Source organism: Eurosta solidaginis, chromosome 5 (assembly GCF_040869045.1).
Source record: "Eurosta solidaginis isolate ZX-2024a chromosome 5, ASM4086904v1, whole genome shotgun sequence".
In the NCBI taxonomy this organism is placed as follows: domain Eukaryota; kingdom Metazoa; phylum Arthropoda; class Insecta; order Diptera; family Tephritidae; genus Eurosta; species Eurosta solidaginis.
Genome location: NC_090323.1, coordinates 48,812,290 through 48,827,071, shown reverse-complemented (window position 1 = coordinate 48,827,071; position 14,782 = coordinate 48,812,290). Strand labels below are relative to the sequence as shown.

The window sequence follows — 14,782 nt, the reverse complement described above, 5'->3', positions numbered from 1 at the left end:
AGTCACAGTAGTCGAGTGGTAACATGCTCTCACATTTACAATAGGATGTCGCTATTCTAAAAAATATAGTATCTTCTCTGAGTTTTCTCCGCTCACTTGGTGCCTTTTCAAGAGCAACCTTCAGCAAGCCTGTGGAACTATGTACTCCCTGCCGTGCCCCACATTGCTGTACTAATATGTATGGAAATTAAAAACAATTTATTTGATCAAGAGCAAGGTCTTGCATTCCCAGACCCGCTCTTTAGCTCAGGGTCTAAGTTTTTCGTTCTGGTTATCTTTTTAATACCGGTGCGTATACGTAACATTTTTTTTGTTTCGATGTGGGCCATGATGGAAAATTTATCGCTGTCTAAGAGAGGTCATGCGATCGGTTTCTGGTGGCGGAAAGAGCACCATAAAAACAAAAAGATCTACTCGCGGCGCAGCACTATGTGGTCTTTTTCGGACCAGTCTGAATGTAGTCAAACATGTTTTTTTTTTTTTGTAACCCAATGTTTTTCTGACTAGTTTGGTGTTTCACTGCTGTGTACGCACCTAGCTAGTTTGCATCTATAAGCATGTGTGTATATATGATTTCCATGTGCATTTTTCCTTTCCGTAGCTAGCTTTAAAACACATCTACCACAACACACTATTATTTAGTTATTTATTCCTTTTACAAATTCACAAAGATTTTCATTTGCACAAATATCTGTATGAGTGTAAACTTAAAGGTAAACACTCACACAAATAACCTTTATAAAATGTAGAGCCACAAATTAATTGGAACTTTCAATTGCTCACGAAATATGCATATATGTGCCTGACATGATGTCCGCACAGCATATAATTCAGACTAAAAGCAGTTGAATGCGTAGCTTGCGAATAATTCTATCTACCCACCATATTCGCAATTCGATTGCAATAAATGTTCGTTACAATTAAAATATTTGGCTGTTTTTTTTCTTTTTTGCTACTTATTTATTTGTAACGATTTCTGTCAAATTTCGATAAACTATCGATAAATATTAAGCATCAATTTAAACGTAATTCAACACATGAACATTTGAATATGTATTTAATTATAGCGACAAGCTCATATTGATTTATACAATGTGATTAATCAAGATCAAGTTCTGTTGAATGAGCCTAAAAATATTCGCTACCAAGTTCTGTTCAACGAGCCTAAAAATATTCCCTACAATTTGGATTAAAAACATGAATATATGAGTACCTTATTGTGAATAAAATGCAGTGGGGCATTCATATGGCTGAGAGGATAGGGCCATCTGTCTTTGCATCAGTGTGAATTAATAAGTAGGCTGCACCTCACATCGTCAAAACACACGGATCTAGTCGCATGATCAGTTGCTCAACTATCGGCTACATGTTCCCAACCTAAGGTCTTCATAGCCGAATCAATGGTACCAGAAAAGCTTGTAATCGGGTGTACAATCAAAAGGTCTTATTTTATGATATGGAGTCTATCCAAGCCTCCGCCATTTGAAGGATAATGGCATCCGGTTGCTTACAGGGCAACTTCACTTTGATTTCCATTACTATTCTAATCCAAGCATATATAATTCGCTGCATCAGTTCTGATGCTTGGGAAACCGCCAGATACATGACACAATTCTACAATTTTCAAGAAGTATAGAGATGTGACGAACCTTTTCTGAGCATCAGGATAACATGCATCACAATTAAGAGATGTGATTACAAAATTATCAGCACATCAAATTGAAATGTCCGTTCGCTGTAGCTTCAACTACTATTACAGCTATTATTTTCCCTCCATGTTCCCCAACAAACATCAAAAAAACAGTTAGAGTCCTTCACATACAGGCAAAATGCCGCCGTCTCATGGTACTCGAAAACACGGAGATCTACAAATAGAAAAGATTCGACGCTAGAATAATAAACGAACAGATAAACACAATGTCAGAACAATATTTGAGCCTTTAAAACTTGTTTAAAAGACATAAAATAATCACACAAGTACAACAGACAAACACACAACAACAAATAAACACAAAACAATAAAGGCACCAAAGCAAAAAAGCCCATAAAGAAGGTGAAACGACTAGAACTACTGACTTTTACCTGCCTCAGTCAGCCACACAAATCGATCAGTAGAAACCACCCTCGGTTCTAAATGTACACACAGCACATACACATGAATATACACAAGCATCAATTTTGGCAATACGAGTACCTTCTCTCGTACCTACGAACTATAAATACAAGACAAACGACAACAACAGGTCAGAACGAAAATCGACACTGATGATGACACAACGCCGAAACCGGTTTGTCTCGAAAGCAAATTTGACAAAGGATCACGAATCGATATACATCATCTTACTCTAGATCCCATTTCATCGTTCAAAACGATACGCTTAGTAGATGCCAATATTTGGTCAACTATCACAATTTAGGAATGTGATCAACCTTTTCTTTGAAATATTCATGCTTAGTTTAGAATAAGTAAATAGGCAGTTTACCCTTGTGGGCGGACCACGGGACTACTTATTAATAATTTATTGTATACTTCGAAAGCTGACGAGACCGCATTACTCCGAAGGGAATGCTTAGTTGACAACTTCAGCGAAGAAGAGAGTGCAAAGCTTCGTTAAGAGGCTTTATTGTCAAATTAAAAAATATATATATATGTACGACGAGATAACGATCGAAGAGATTTTAGGCCAACCTTCTCTTCCAATTTGCGTCGTTCTAGTTTAATTTTTGCTACCAATTTGCGAGACGGGACCTACTTGTTTTATGCTGACTTCGAGCGGCATCTGCAAGGCAGATACGTATTCACAAAGAGCTTTTCATGGCAGAAATGCACTCGGAGTGCTTGCCAAACACTGCTAGGCGGCGACCCAACTTATAAAAATTTTCTTTTAATTAAAAAAATGTGTTTCTTAAAATTTTGTTGTTGCTTTGCCCGGGGCGTGAACCCTCACCCTCACACCACGGTGGCCGCCCAAATGTGAACTGATCGCATTAAAAAGAAAGCCAAACCAATAAAAGCAAAAGAAAAAGCCATTATGCGATATGAAATTACAGCTCTGCGTTTCATTTGAATCCTCAAGACAGGATACAAGACTTGAATACAAACATCATGCGATAAATTGTATCAGGTCATGACTGGCATCAAGTGATGCCCCTACCCACACTGCTCCTTTTCGAGTAAACCCCACTCCAGGCATGTTTCTGACATCTAACCCGCAGGGGGAACATCAGTATGAATTTAAGAGATTTCGAGTTCAACAACTCAGCTCCCGAAAAATTTGCTGATAAAGAAGTGAAATTCAGAAACCTGTTATAGTAACTATCGCCGTGTGACGTATTCCGACATGTGATTGACATACGAACGACTTATGGGATTGTGAATTAAGTACAGCAGACTGAATTACGTGTTGTTTACTTACTTACTTAATTGGCGCTTAACCGTCTAAACGGTTATGGCCGTCCAACGAGGCGCGCCAGTCGCTCCTTCGCTCCGCCAACCGGCGCCAATTGGTCACACCAAGGGAGTTTAAATCGTTTTCCACCTGGTCCTTCCAACGGAGTGGGGGCCGCCCTCTACCTCTGCTTCCATAGGCGGGTTCCGATAGGAACACTTTCTTGGCCGGAGCATCATCATTCATTCGCATAATATGGCCTAGCCAGCGCAGCCGCTGCGTTTTAATTCGCTGGACTATGTTGATGTCTGCGTATAGCTCGTACAGCTCATCATTAAATCTTCTTCGGTACTCACCATCGCCAATGCGTAGAGGTCCATAAATCTTTCGAAGAACTTTTCTCTCGAACACTCCCAAAGCCGCTTCATCTGCTGTTGTCATGGTCCATGCTTCTGCCCCATATAGCAGGACGGGTACGATAAGTGACTTGTAGAGTATGATTTTCGTTCGCTGAGAGAGGACTTTACTTTTCAATTGCCTACCTAGTCCAAAGTAGCATTTATTGTTGTTTAGACAGCTTATATATAAGAGTTTTCATTTACGTTTATGTTTACACGTGCAAAACATGTCAAACGTACAAAGAAATTTATGTCAATTTAAGTAATACTTAATGGTTTAGAAGAGCACTGTTATGCGTACATACTTAAGCAGGCTTTTGGATTTATTCATTAATTTATGAAATAATCGGAAGCTCTTAAATCTACTTAATTAGTGTGATTTGCTGTTTGCTTAAAGTCTTTCTGATAAAGTTACGTGACTTACAATTTTCATATGAAATTATGCAAATTGGAACTTTTATGAATAACAAATATTTTTCGCATCGGCATTGGGCGCAGTTATTCACAAACTTATGCATTTGACACGTCATAACAGTCAAGGTAATTTCTTGGAATTTTTCTGGAAAACAATTTTGGTATCAACAAATTTTTATATGCTATACTGTCGATAAACTGAAAATGCTTTTCGTTTTTCTGTTGTTGTAGCGATTCAAACACTCCCCATTAAGATACAAGCCCGACCAACTCGTAACCGATTTAATATGACCACGTTGAACCTTCTAGGGTCCCCACCTTTTCGTTCTATGGGGAACTTGGGGTCGCCAGAGCCCCGTCTGCTAAATATATGTATGATATATGCATATTTGTAATAGAATTCGTCTCGCGTAGGTGAGGTTGACAATTGGGTTGCTGAAGCTATGAATTGCGCTTATGAACCCCTTAAATGCCAATTCTTTAGTCGCTACATATATTGAATGAACAAGGGAAGGCCTTTATAACTCTCAAGGAAATACTAACTTGGCCACGCATCAAATCTAGGACAATGTGATCTAACACAGAGTTGGACTAGCTTAGATCAGCGTCAAGAAAACTCTTCAACAAAGCTAAACATAGCCGAAAAAGACTGGGATACCTACCGACGCAGTTTTATTAACTAGAAAAGCCGCATGTGGAAGGCATGAAAGGAATTATGGCAACTATACTGTAAAAACACGGAGATATCGAATAAGGCATCAAGACTTTGCAAAATGCTGCCAAGGTCAAACGAATCCCTGACAGCTCATAAAATGCCTTCAGCCAGGGAACTTTGAAGATAATGATGAAGAGACACACTTTTTGGGATACACGTATACAACGAGCAGCACTATGCCAGGAAGTTGCGCTTATTCTCCAGAAACTGAAGTCAAAAACATCGTAGACCAGGATGATGAAGGAATACCGATAATGCTGCTAGCCGCGGGTGACGTATCAACATTGAAATGGAGAATTTGGCTCTTCAAGTCAAGGCTCTATAGCTGCATGGATCATTTCTATGCTCAGGGTCATCGCAACTTAAGGAGCTGGCTTAGTATGTAAAATGGTTACTAGAGATACATCTGAGGGAGGTGTACTATCGCCTCTTTTGTGGATGCTGAAGGTTGATGAAATTCTGGAAACCTTCAGTGCAGAACGAAAGGGGATAGACGCAGACGGCTTAGTAAATTCCTTGTAACGATTAGAAAATGAAGGTCTGCCTGCTTTCTGTGGTTCGAGCAGGCAATTGAAAACTGAAGTCATCTATCTACGAACAAAACTCCCGCTCTACAAGTCGCTCTTCAGACCTGTCCTCATGTATAAGTCGAAATCATGGATGGACTCAAGAAGAGATAAGATGGTTCTTAGAATGTTCGAGAAAAAGTTCTTGGTGCTCTCAATTGTAATTTATCACGAAACAGGTGTAGCTGGCGTGACTTGTAACGAGACGGCCAAAATAGCTAAATTAATGATAATGATGATCAAAATGGCCCATTTTTATTTTTGACTTCAAAATTACATCTAGAGCACATACGGGCCTGGTCTTTCCGACCAGGCAGCACAGCAACCAATCAACCAGACCTCTGATGAGATTTAGATCGATCTTTTCTATCAACTTGCGTTACGCTAATTTAAAATTTTTTTTACAAATTTTCAGGATGGGACCTACATATTTTATGCCGACTCCGAACCGCATATGCAAGCAGATAAACTTTCGTTGAGAAATTCTTCATGGCAGAAATACATTCTGAGTATTTGCCAACCCACTGTCAGAAGTCACCCCTTGCTGAGAAAAACCTTTTCAAAAATTTTTATGTTGCGTTTTCCCGGCTTTGAATCCAAAGTCTTAGGAGCGACATGATAGCACGCTACAACCAAGTATATGCAGCCAGCACTTTATGTATGTTTATCAAAAATCTCTAAAAATTGTGCTTTCTAAAAAATAAAGTGATTGCAAGAAATAAATCGAATGAAATTATATTAAGTTCTTTTTTACATGGATGCAATCAGTTCCATTGTGATTTGTCCCATCCGTCACAAGATAAAATAGGTTTAAATTAGATTGAAGCTTCACTTTAAAAACATGGTACAACCAATTTTGAAAAGTTTTTTATAGTTTGTCTGAAATTTACAGGCGTTATCCACTTACACATGCCGGTGACTTCGACGTCCAACCTATCCTCCTAGAAACCGGAATTTTTTCGTATAAATTACACACCTCAACTATTTTAAGCTTAATATAAAGCAATTATATACTTTTAGGTGATAAAGTTTCAAAACTTCTTTAACGATTAGTTAAACAGAAATATAATTGAAATTTGAATGACCGCCCGTTACTTTGGATTGCCCCGAGTCTTGCTGTACACGGCTTTTGAAATATTTCAAGTTTTTCAATCTGTATGTGATTAAAGAGTAATTAAGTATTACTGATTATTATATTACTTGATATACATATTACTTAATTGGCGATCAAAAAAGCGATCAACTCAAAAAATCGGTGTTTTCAGAAAACGCGAACAACTGACTGCCTCTCGCATATGCGCCAATGCAATTTTAAATTTTTACAAACCCTTTCTCGTTGATTAGTGAAAGTATCAATAAATCGAGTATACAGTTCAATGGATATTGAATTTGGAAGTCCGGAGATACTCATAGCTTCGAAATTTCATATTTTTGAGTTAGCTCCATTTTGACTTAGGTGTGCGACATGTGCATGTCAAGGATATCTTTAAAATATGCTACTTATAATATGCTCTACCAATTATGAAAATGTAATCAGTTTGACATTTTTATTGCAGGTCAATCCACCAACTATGTTTCGCTACTAGAACACGAAAAGGATTTAAAAATTCACTGAAAACACACAAATAGTAAATAGCAGCGGAAACAACAACAGCGATACTATAAACAACAATATAATTAACAATAACAACATGAAAGCGTTTAATAAGAACTAACGGTATATACATATGTATTTACTGAAGCGTTAAAGCATAAAACCAACAGACACCTGTCAGTCACGCATCCAAAACAAAATAAGCCAAGAAAAAATAACAAGCGAATATATCGAATGACGCTAAAATGTGGAAACTATACTTGATTGAGGTTGCATTGATCATTTTCACAGGTGCTTTAGTTTCATACAATTTCGTGTTAGCCACAAGCGAGGCAACAGCGCACATGACACCTAATAACAGTGAAAATTATGAACGGGATTTAACGACGACGAGTTGGCCAATTGTCATAAGAGCAACGGACGCAGAAACGAATGCAAAACACGCAATCAATGCAACAGTTGATGCGCACAACAAACAGCTGAGCACGAAACAAGAACTAAACACGATGCAGTGGTGGTCAGCTGCTAAAGCCGAAGTTAATACGACTAGCAAGCGCAGCAGAACGAATATTGGAAATGCAACAATGTTAGGAAATCGCACATATACACTCGCCGCGATAGGCGGACGAAATTTTCAACGCAGACAAACTTTCTACGAATATTGCATGGAACAACGTAACTCGGTAGCTGATTTATCTACGCTAATATTGTACTCGTTCGTATGCATTGTAGGCCTATGCGGTAATACGCTCGTGATTTATGTAGTGTTGCGCTATTCGAAAATGCAAACTGTCACCAATATTTATATACTCAATCTAGCTATAGCTGATGAATTTTTTCTAATCGGTATACCATTTTTGCTTTATACAATGCGCATTTGTAGTTGGCGTTTTGGTGATTTTATGTGTAAGATTTATATGGTGAGTAGTTCGATAACACAATTTACGTCATCGATATTTTTACTCATCATGTCAGCTGATCGTTATATAGCCGTTTGTCATCCGATTGCATCACCTAAATATCGCACGCAACATATCGCTAAAATCGTATCGGCAATTGCGTGGCTTACCTCAGCAGTGCTCATGTTGCCGGTGATATTTTATGCGAGTACGGTGAGTCAAGAGGATGGCGTGAATCTTTCATGTAATATCGAATGGCCTGAAACGTACAAAAAGCATTCAGCTACCACATTTACGCTCTACACATTCTTTCTTGGTTTTGCCACGCCGCTTTGTTTTATATTATGCTTTTATTATTTGGTGATACGTAAACTGCAAACAGTCGGCTCAAAGCATAAATCGAAAGAGAAGAAACGCTCACATCGCAAAGTGACACGTCTTGTGCTCACTGTTATTACTGTATACATTTTTTGTTGGTTACCCTATTGGGTATCACAGCTGGCGCTCATCAACTCGAATCCAATTGAAAATCAACTTTCACGTTTTGAAATTTTCATTTTCTTGCTACTCTTCTTTCTTATCTATGTCAATTCAGCTATGAATCCAATATTATATGCTTTTCTAAGCGATAACTTTCGCAAAAGCTTCTCCAAAGCTTTCACATGTATGACTAAAAGTGAAGTTAATGCTCAATTACAAGCTGAACCGAGTTTGCTGCCGAAGCAAAATAGCACAAAACGCCGTCAAACTCGTATACAAAAAGCTAGCGTGAACGCTGCAAATTTGCAAGCAGCTACAAATGCTAACAACAACTCTTCGGTGGTTACAACTTCATCGACAAATACTGCACCATCGACAGCTTCCGACAACAAGGTAACAACAACTGCATGTACAAATGGCGCTGCTGCGGTAAAAGAGCAACCCAATGGGCGCGCAGTGTCATGTTCGGCGAACGTTGATGCTGAAGAAATGATACTCGTAATGGAGGATGAGCATCCCGTGTGTGCGCTGGTCGAGTCTGCGCATGCTGAAGGTAATGTTATGCAGACTGATCTCTAAATAGAACTTTAATGAAAGCATACTTTAAGAGAGTTAAGAAGTGTAAAAAGAACCTAAGAATTTTTATAAAATTTTATATTAAGTTAAATAGTTTAGAAATGAAAATATTTAAAATATTATATTTTTGATATGTACGAAAAATTTAGTGAGAGTTATAAAACTCATGTATTCACTTTCGAAATTGAAGATTAAAATTAGTTTTAAGATTTTTACTTCCTTGAAAATTTCTCTCGCTTTTTTCTCAAAATGTAATAAAAAAATACGTAATACGTAAATATTTTAACGATTTCTGAACTAGAAAAGGTCTGTTTTATCGCCATAAAAAACTCTTAAAACGGGTTAGATTTTAGAAATATTCCTTTATTCTACCCACGGCATCATTACATAATGCTTGGAGCATATCAAGTTTCTTGGCCACTGCAACTACGACAATATCATTTGCATAGCCGCAAATTTGCTTGGCTCCGGGGAGGTCGATTTGAAGCACCCCGTCATACATCGCATTTTGTGCTTTCTTAATCCTTCATCCGCATCAAAGAAGAGTGCTGTTTCGCCAAAGTAGCTACCAATTATTCTGAGCAGCTAAAAAGGTCTGCAAAAGTTTAGTAGCGCTGTCATTATATGCATCCAGTTCGCAGTATTGAAAGCATTTATAATATCCAAAGTTATCAAGGCATAAAGCTTCCTATTTGTAGGAGTTTAAGAGGGGATTGCCTTATTTCTTTAAGTGTATGAAAACAATTTTTAATTTACAATTTATTTAAAAATTTAAACAACGTGACATCAGGACGGACAAGGCAAAACTGTCTCGATTATACCTTGTAAATCTCTTCAAAGCCTTTTCTGCCGGCCTCCTACCATGGTGTTACAAACGCATTCAGCCACGTCATGCCTTAGTTGTTGTAATTTTTCCCAAATTATAAAAAAAAAAAGTTTTTTATTTTGGCCTTCGGTTATGTCTATGCGAGCTATATTGTTAACTGTTTGTATTGCATCTAACGCGGATCTTGATTTTCGAAATCCAATATGACTATTTTAAAAGCCACCTTGTCTTTCCAAGGTCTGCTGCAGACGATCACCAATAATACGTCCGAGAATTTTTCCTATTCACTCCAACATACAAAGTGGAATGTATGAAGATGACTGGTCGGGCATCTTACCAGGTTTCACCAAAAGTACAAGTCTTTGTCGTGTTCATGAGCGGGGAAATACGCCTTCTTGAATGCAGGCGTTGAAGAGATCCATAAATACTGATGTTCTGAACCTTATCGCTGATTTACGGATTATATTTGGCACTTCATTCGGTCGCGAGCCTTATTATCAGCTGCTACTTGTGGTGCAGCCAGTATCTCTCCTTTGCTATTCCTGGGATTTCCATACCTGCGAGGTCCTGAGTTTGACCGGCCCAGTAATCTTGTTTCGGAAAAAGAGTTTCTACGATTCTTCTCAGTACTACTGTGCATGTATGCTGCTCTGATTTCCGTCCTTTAGTTGTACCCATCGCCACAGTAAATTTATTGAACTACATAATAGGATTTTAAACTATGAAATTAATAAGAATTTATTTTACTAAGCAAAACCTTAGATTTAAATAATTATAAAATAACTGAAAATAAAATTTTGCCTTTGAGTAAAATGTGTCTGAACACATACAAAAAAAAAGTTGAATTACAAAGTTTCATGTAAGAAATTACCATTACTTGTAAAGCCAAAGATGTTGAAACAAAATAAAATAGATTTTAAAGCTATTTGTAAAACCTGTTGAAAATTATGTTTTATCTGATCTTTAAGTGATAAGTCTATAATTCTAAGTATTTTAATAAATTAGTGGAAATAACCAAACAAAATCTAGGCACCGTTTTATTGTTGTATAACTGGATGAGTAAGTATGTTTATTTTTTTCAAATTTACAAATTAATTTATTTAAAAAATTATTTCTTCACATTTTTGCAAACAAATTTAAAGCCAAAATTAATATTAAACATTACTACCAAATAATACAAACAAGTAATAAAGTCCAAGTTCGGGTGAAACCGAATAATACATACCCAGCTGTGCACTTGAAATGCTGAAGTAGGAGTGGCTTTTAGGCGATTTGGCTCATTTTCAGTAGAAACAGTTGTAGCTAATTTTGTAACCAAATTTTGTTCGGATTGGGAGACTTTTATTCGACTTACGGCATTTAAAGTATTTAGGAGAGATGAAACAAAAAAGCGGCGGTTCACGCCCATTTTCAAAATTTGTTTAAGTTTTGTTCTTAGCTCAGCCATATCACTACTGAGGTAAATATATAAATAAAGTGTAAGGCGCAATAACCTGCGAAGAGATCTAAAGCCGAGCTTCTCTTCCAGTTTGCGTCGTGCTCCTCTTGATTTTCCCTACAAATTGGACGGACGGGACCTACATGTTTTATGCCGACTACGAACGGCATCTGCAAGGCTGATGAGTTTTCACTGAGAGCTTTTCGTGGTAGAAATACACCCGGAGCGCTTGCCAAACACTCCCGAGGGGCGACCCCGCTTAGAAAAATTTTCTTTTAATTTAAAAACCTTATTTCTAAAATTTTGATGTCGTTTTGCCCAGGGTGCGAACCCAGGGCATACGGTGTGGTAGGCGGAGCACGCTATCATCACACCACGGTGGCTGAGGTAAAAATTAGTAAAATGTAATTAAATACCTTAGAGTTATTGCAAACTTAGTAAGGGTTAGACCTTTGGAAAAGTTGGTTTGCTCTTTAACCGATTTTGATTATCTTCACTCAGTCTATATAATTTGGCAAGGATAGTGTAGCTGTCACTGAAATCCAGCAAAGAATCAATCTTGCCAATAAATGCTACTTTGGACTAGGAAGGCAATTGAAAAGTAAAGTCCCCTTTCGGCGAACCAAAATCATACTCTACAAATCACTTATCCTACCCGTACTACTATATGGGGCAGAAGCATGGACCATGACAACAACAGATGAAGCGGCTTTGGGAGTGTTCGAGAGAAAAGTTCTTCGAAAGATTTATGGACCTCTGCGCGTTGGCGATGGCGAGTACCGAAGAAGATTTAATGATGTGCTGTACGAGCTATACGCAGACATCCACATAGTCCGGAGAATTAAAACGCAGCGGCTGCGCGCTAGGCCATGTTATGCGAATGAAAGATGATGCTCCGGCCAAGAAAGTGTTTCTATCGGAACCCGCCTATGGAAGCAGAGGTAGAGGGCGGCCTCCACTCCGTTGGAAGGACCAGGTGGAAAACGATTCAAACTCCCTTGGTGTGACCAACTGGCGCCTGTTGGCGGAGCGAAGGAGCGAATGGCGTGCCTCGATGGACGGCCATAACCGTTTACACGGTTAAGCGCCAATTATTTAAAAAGTAGTGTAGCTGCCAAATTTCAATTTAATATCGTTAACGGCTTTAGATTTACGGATTTTTAAACTTCCAAATTTCCTTATTTTAAATGTGGGTAGTGCCACGCCCATATTCCAAATTTTTTGGAATTTATGTTTTGCGTCATAAAATCAATCCACCGTCCACATTTTATTAGCTTAGCGGCATTCGTTTTTGAATTATCTTAATTTTTCCATTTTTCAGAACTTTCGATATCGAAAAAGTGGGCGTGGTTATCGTCCGATTTCGCTTATTTTCAATACCAGTCTATTCTGCGTCTAGATAAGCCCGTATAGGCATTTTGTCGAAGATATCTCAATTTGCTCAAGTTATAGTGTTAACGGACGGACGAACAGACGGACATTGCTTAATCAAATTTTCTATTGATAATGATGATTTAGATATATGGAAGTCTATAGCTTTCTCGATTCCTTTATATCTGTACAACAAACCCTTATCCAATCAAAGTCATAATACTCTATGTACAAGTACAATTACGATAGGTGCTAAATGTGAGTAACTGTCAGTGGAAGACTCAACCTCACGGTGTCGGACACGGATCTAATTGCATGATCAATGGCCCAAATTATTGGCTCCTTGTTGCCTTCCCTCAACACTTCTTAGCCGAGTCCTGGGTACCAATTTGCTTGTAATTGGAACATTTCAATTACAAGTTCTTACCTTCGTCTGATATGGAGTCTATCAAGCTCCCGCCATTTTATGGACAATGGCATTCTGTTGCAAGGCAACTCCAACTTGAATTCCATCATAATTCTAATTCTACATACAAGTATTTCGCTGTACCATGTTCTGACCTTTGGCACAATGCATCTACGGTTCAACAATTAGGGGATGTGAACAACCCTTTCTAAACCAGCAATAATAATGAAACAAATCCTGCTTCACAATTAACGGTGTGTGATATACCTTTCCGACACATCAAGATCCAAAAAGTCCGTTCGCCGTTAAGAACTACAACGACGTCATCTATAAGATCAAAATGTCTTTTCCCCATGCGGAACTACTTCTGACGTCGAGTCTTTGATGGGCAGCGGTTTGTCAAGCGTCACGATCTGAGACTGTTCAGCTACAGAAGAAATTTCATCAGCCAAGCGTAATACTTAAAGAGAACAGAAGCAAACGTATTATACGTTAATTTAGAGAGGTGAGAACAATCTTTTTTATAGAAAAAAGGGAGTCCGATCTATCAAATGTGTTTGAGTGAGAGTTATAATCTTGGCATAAACGCCGAAAAGGTTCATTTTGTTCGAAATTCGTTCTACATTGTTTCAGCAGAAGAGGTTTGAAGTGCCTCGATGTCCGAGAGGGAACGGAAAAGTTCACTTCATTCAGAAGGAATGGGTTCGAAATTGATCCGTTTAAAAGTTTTGTCATAAATATTACATCAAGCATTTCCCTTCGACTAGCAAGAGTTGGAAGATTGATAAGCTTTAATCGATTAGTATAAGGTGGAAGATTAGTTAAAGAGTCCCATTGGGCATTTCTTAAGGCAAATAGTAAAAATTGTTTTTGTGTTGATTCGAGACTGTCTGCATGGACTTGATAACGCGGATTCCAAATTATCGAGCCGTATTCTAATATTGGCCTAACTAATGTTGTAAAAAGTGCTTTAGTTATGTAAGGGTCCTTAAATTCTTTTGACCACCGTTTAACAAATGCAAAAACACCTTTGCCTTTATTCACTGTAGCATTAATATGAAGATTGAAACTAAGTTTGGAATCCATCATGACTCCCAAGTCAATAAAATTATTTACAGTTTCTAGACTATAGTTGTTAATTGTATATGAAGCTGGTGGCGAAACTCTCCGAAAAAAACGCATGAATTTACATTTTTTGAAATTGAGCGGCATATAATTTACATTGCACCAGGTAACCAAGTGATTTAAATCCATTTGAAGCAAGGAATGTTCCTCAACCGAGGCACATGATTTGAAAAGTTTTACATCGTCTGCGTACATCAAGATTTTTGAGTATTTAATTGTACCAGATATATCGTTTATGAGCAACAAGAACAGAATCTGACCAAGATGGCTGCCCTGAGGAACACCAGAAGAAACATTGATGACCCCAGAAAGTGTATTTTTAAAGATTACTTTTTGCGTACGATAACCAAGATACGAAGAAATCCAACATATAAGACGGGGTTGAAAACCGAGTTGACTGAGCTTATGAATAAGTAATGGGTGTGATACTTTGTCGAAAGCTTTACTGAAATCGGTGTAAATTACATCAGTGTGAAGGCCTTTTCTAAATCCATTAGAAACGTGGGTGGTAAATTCTAGTAAATTGGTGATAGGTGATTTGCCCTTGCAGAACCCATGCTGCGAGCTTGCAATTATGGGGGAAAT

At 38.0% G+C, this 14,782-nt stretch overlaps 1 protein-coding gene across 2 annotated transcripts in view; it reads left to right on the top strand.

Annotated features, from left to right (window-relative positions):
• Window positions 1-10,866, top strand: part of LOC137233912 (somatostatin receptor type 2-like) — a 120,116-nt gene extending 109,250 nt beyond the window's left edge. For both annotated transcript variants that reach the window (XM_067757451.1, XM_067757450.1), the window contains one exon: window positions 7,039-10,866. In XM_067757451.1, the coding sequence (XP_067613552.1) occupies window positions 7,322-9,034 (1,713 nt within the window). In that variant the 5' untranslated portion in view covers window positions 7,039-7,321 and the 3' untranslated portion in view covers window positions 9,035-10,866. The remainder of the gene's footprint in view (window positions 1-7,038) is intronic.
• Window positions 10,867-14,782: the final 3,916 nt, after the last annotated feature.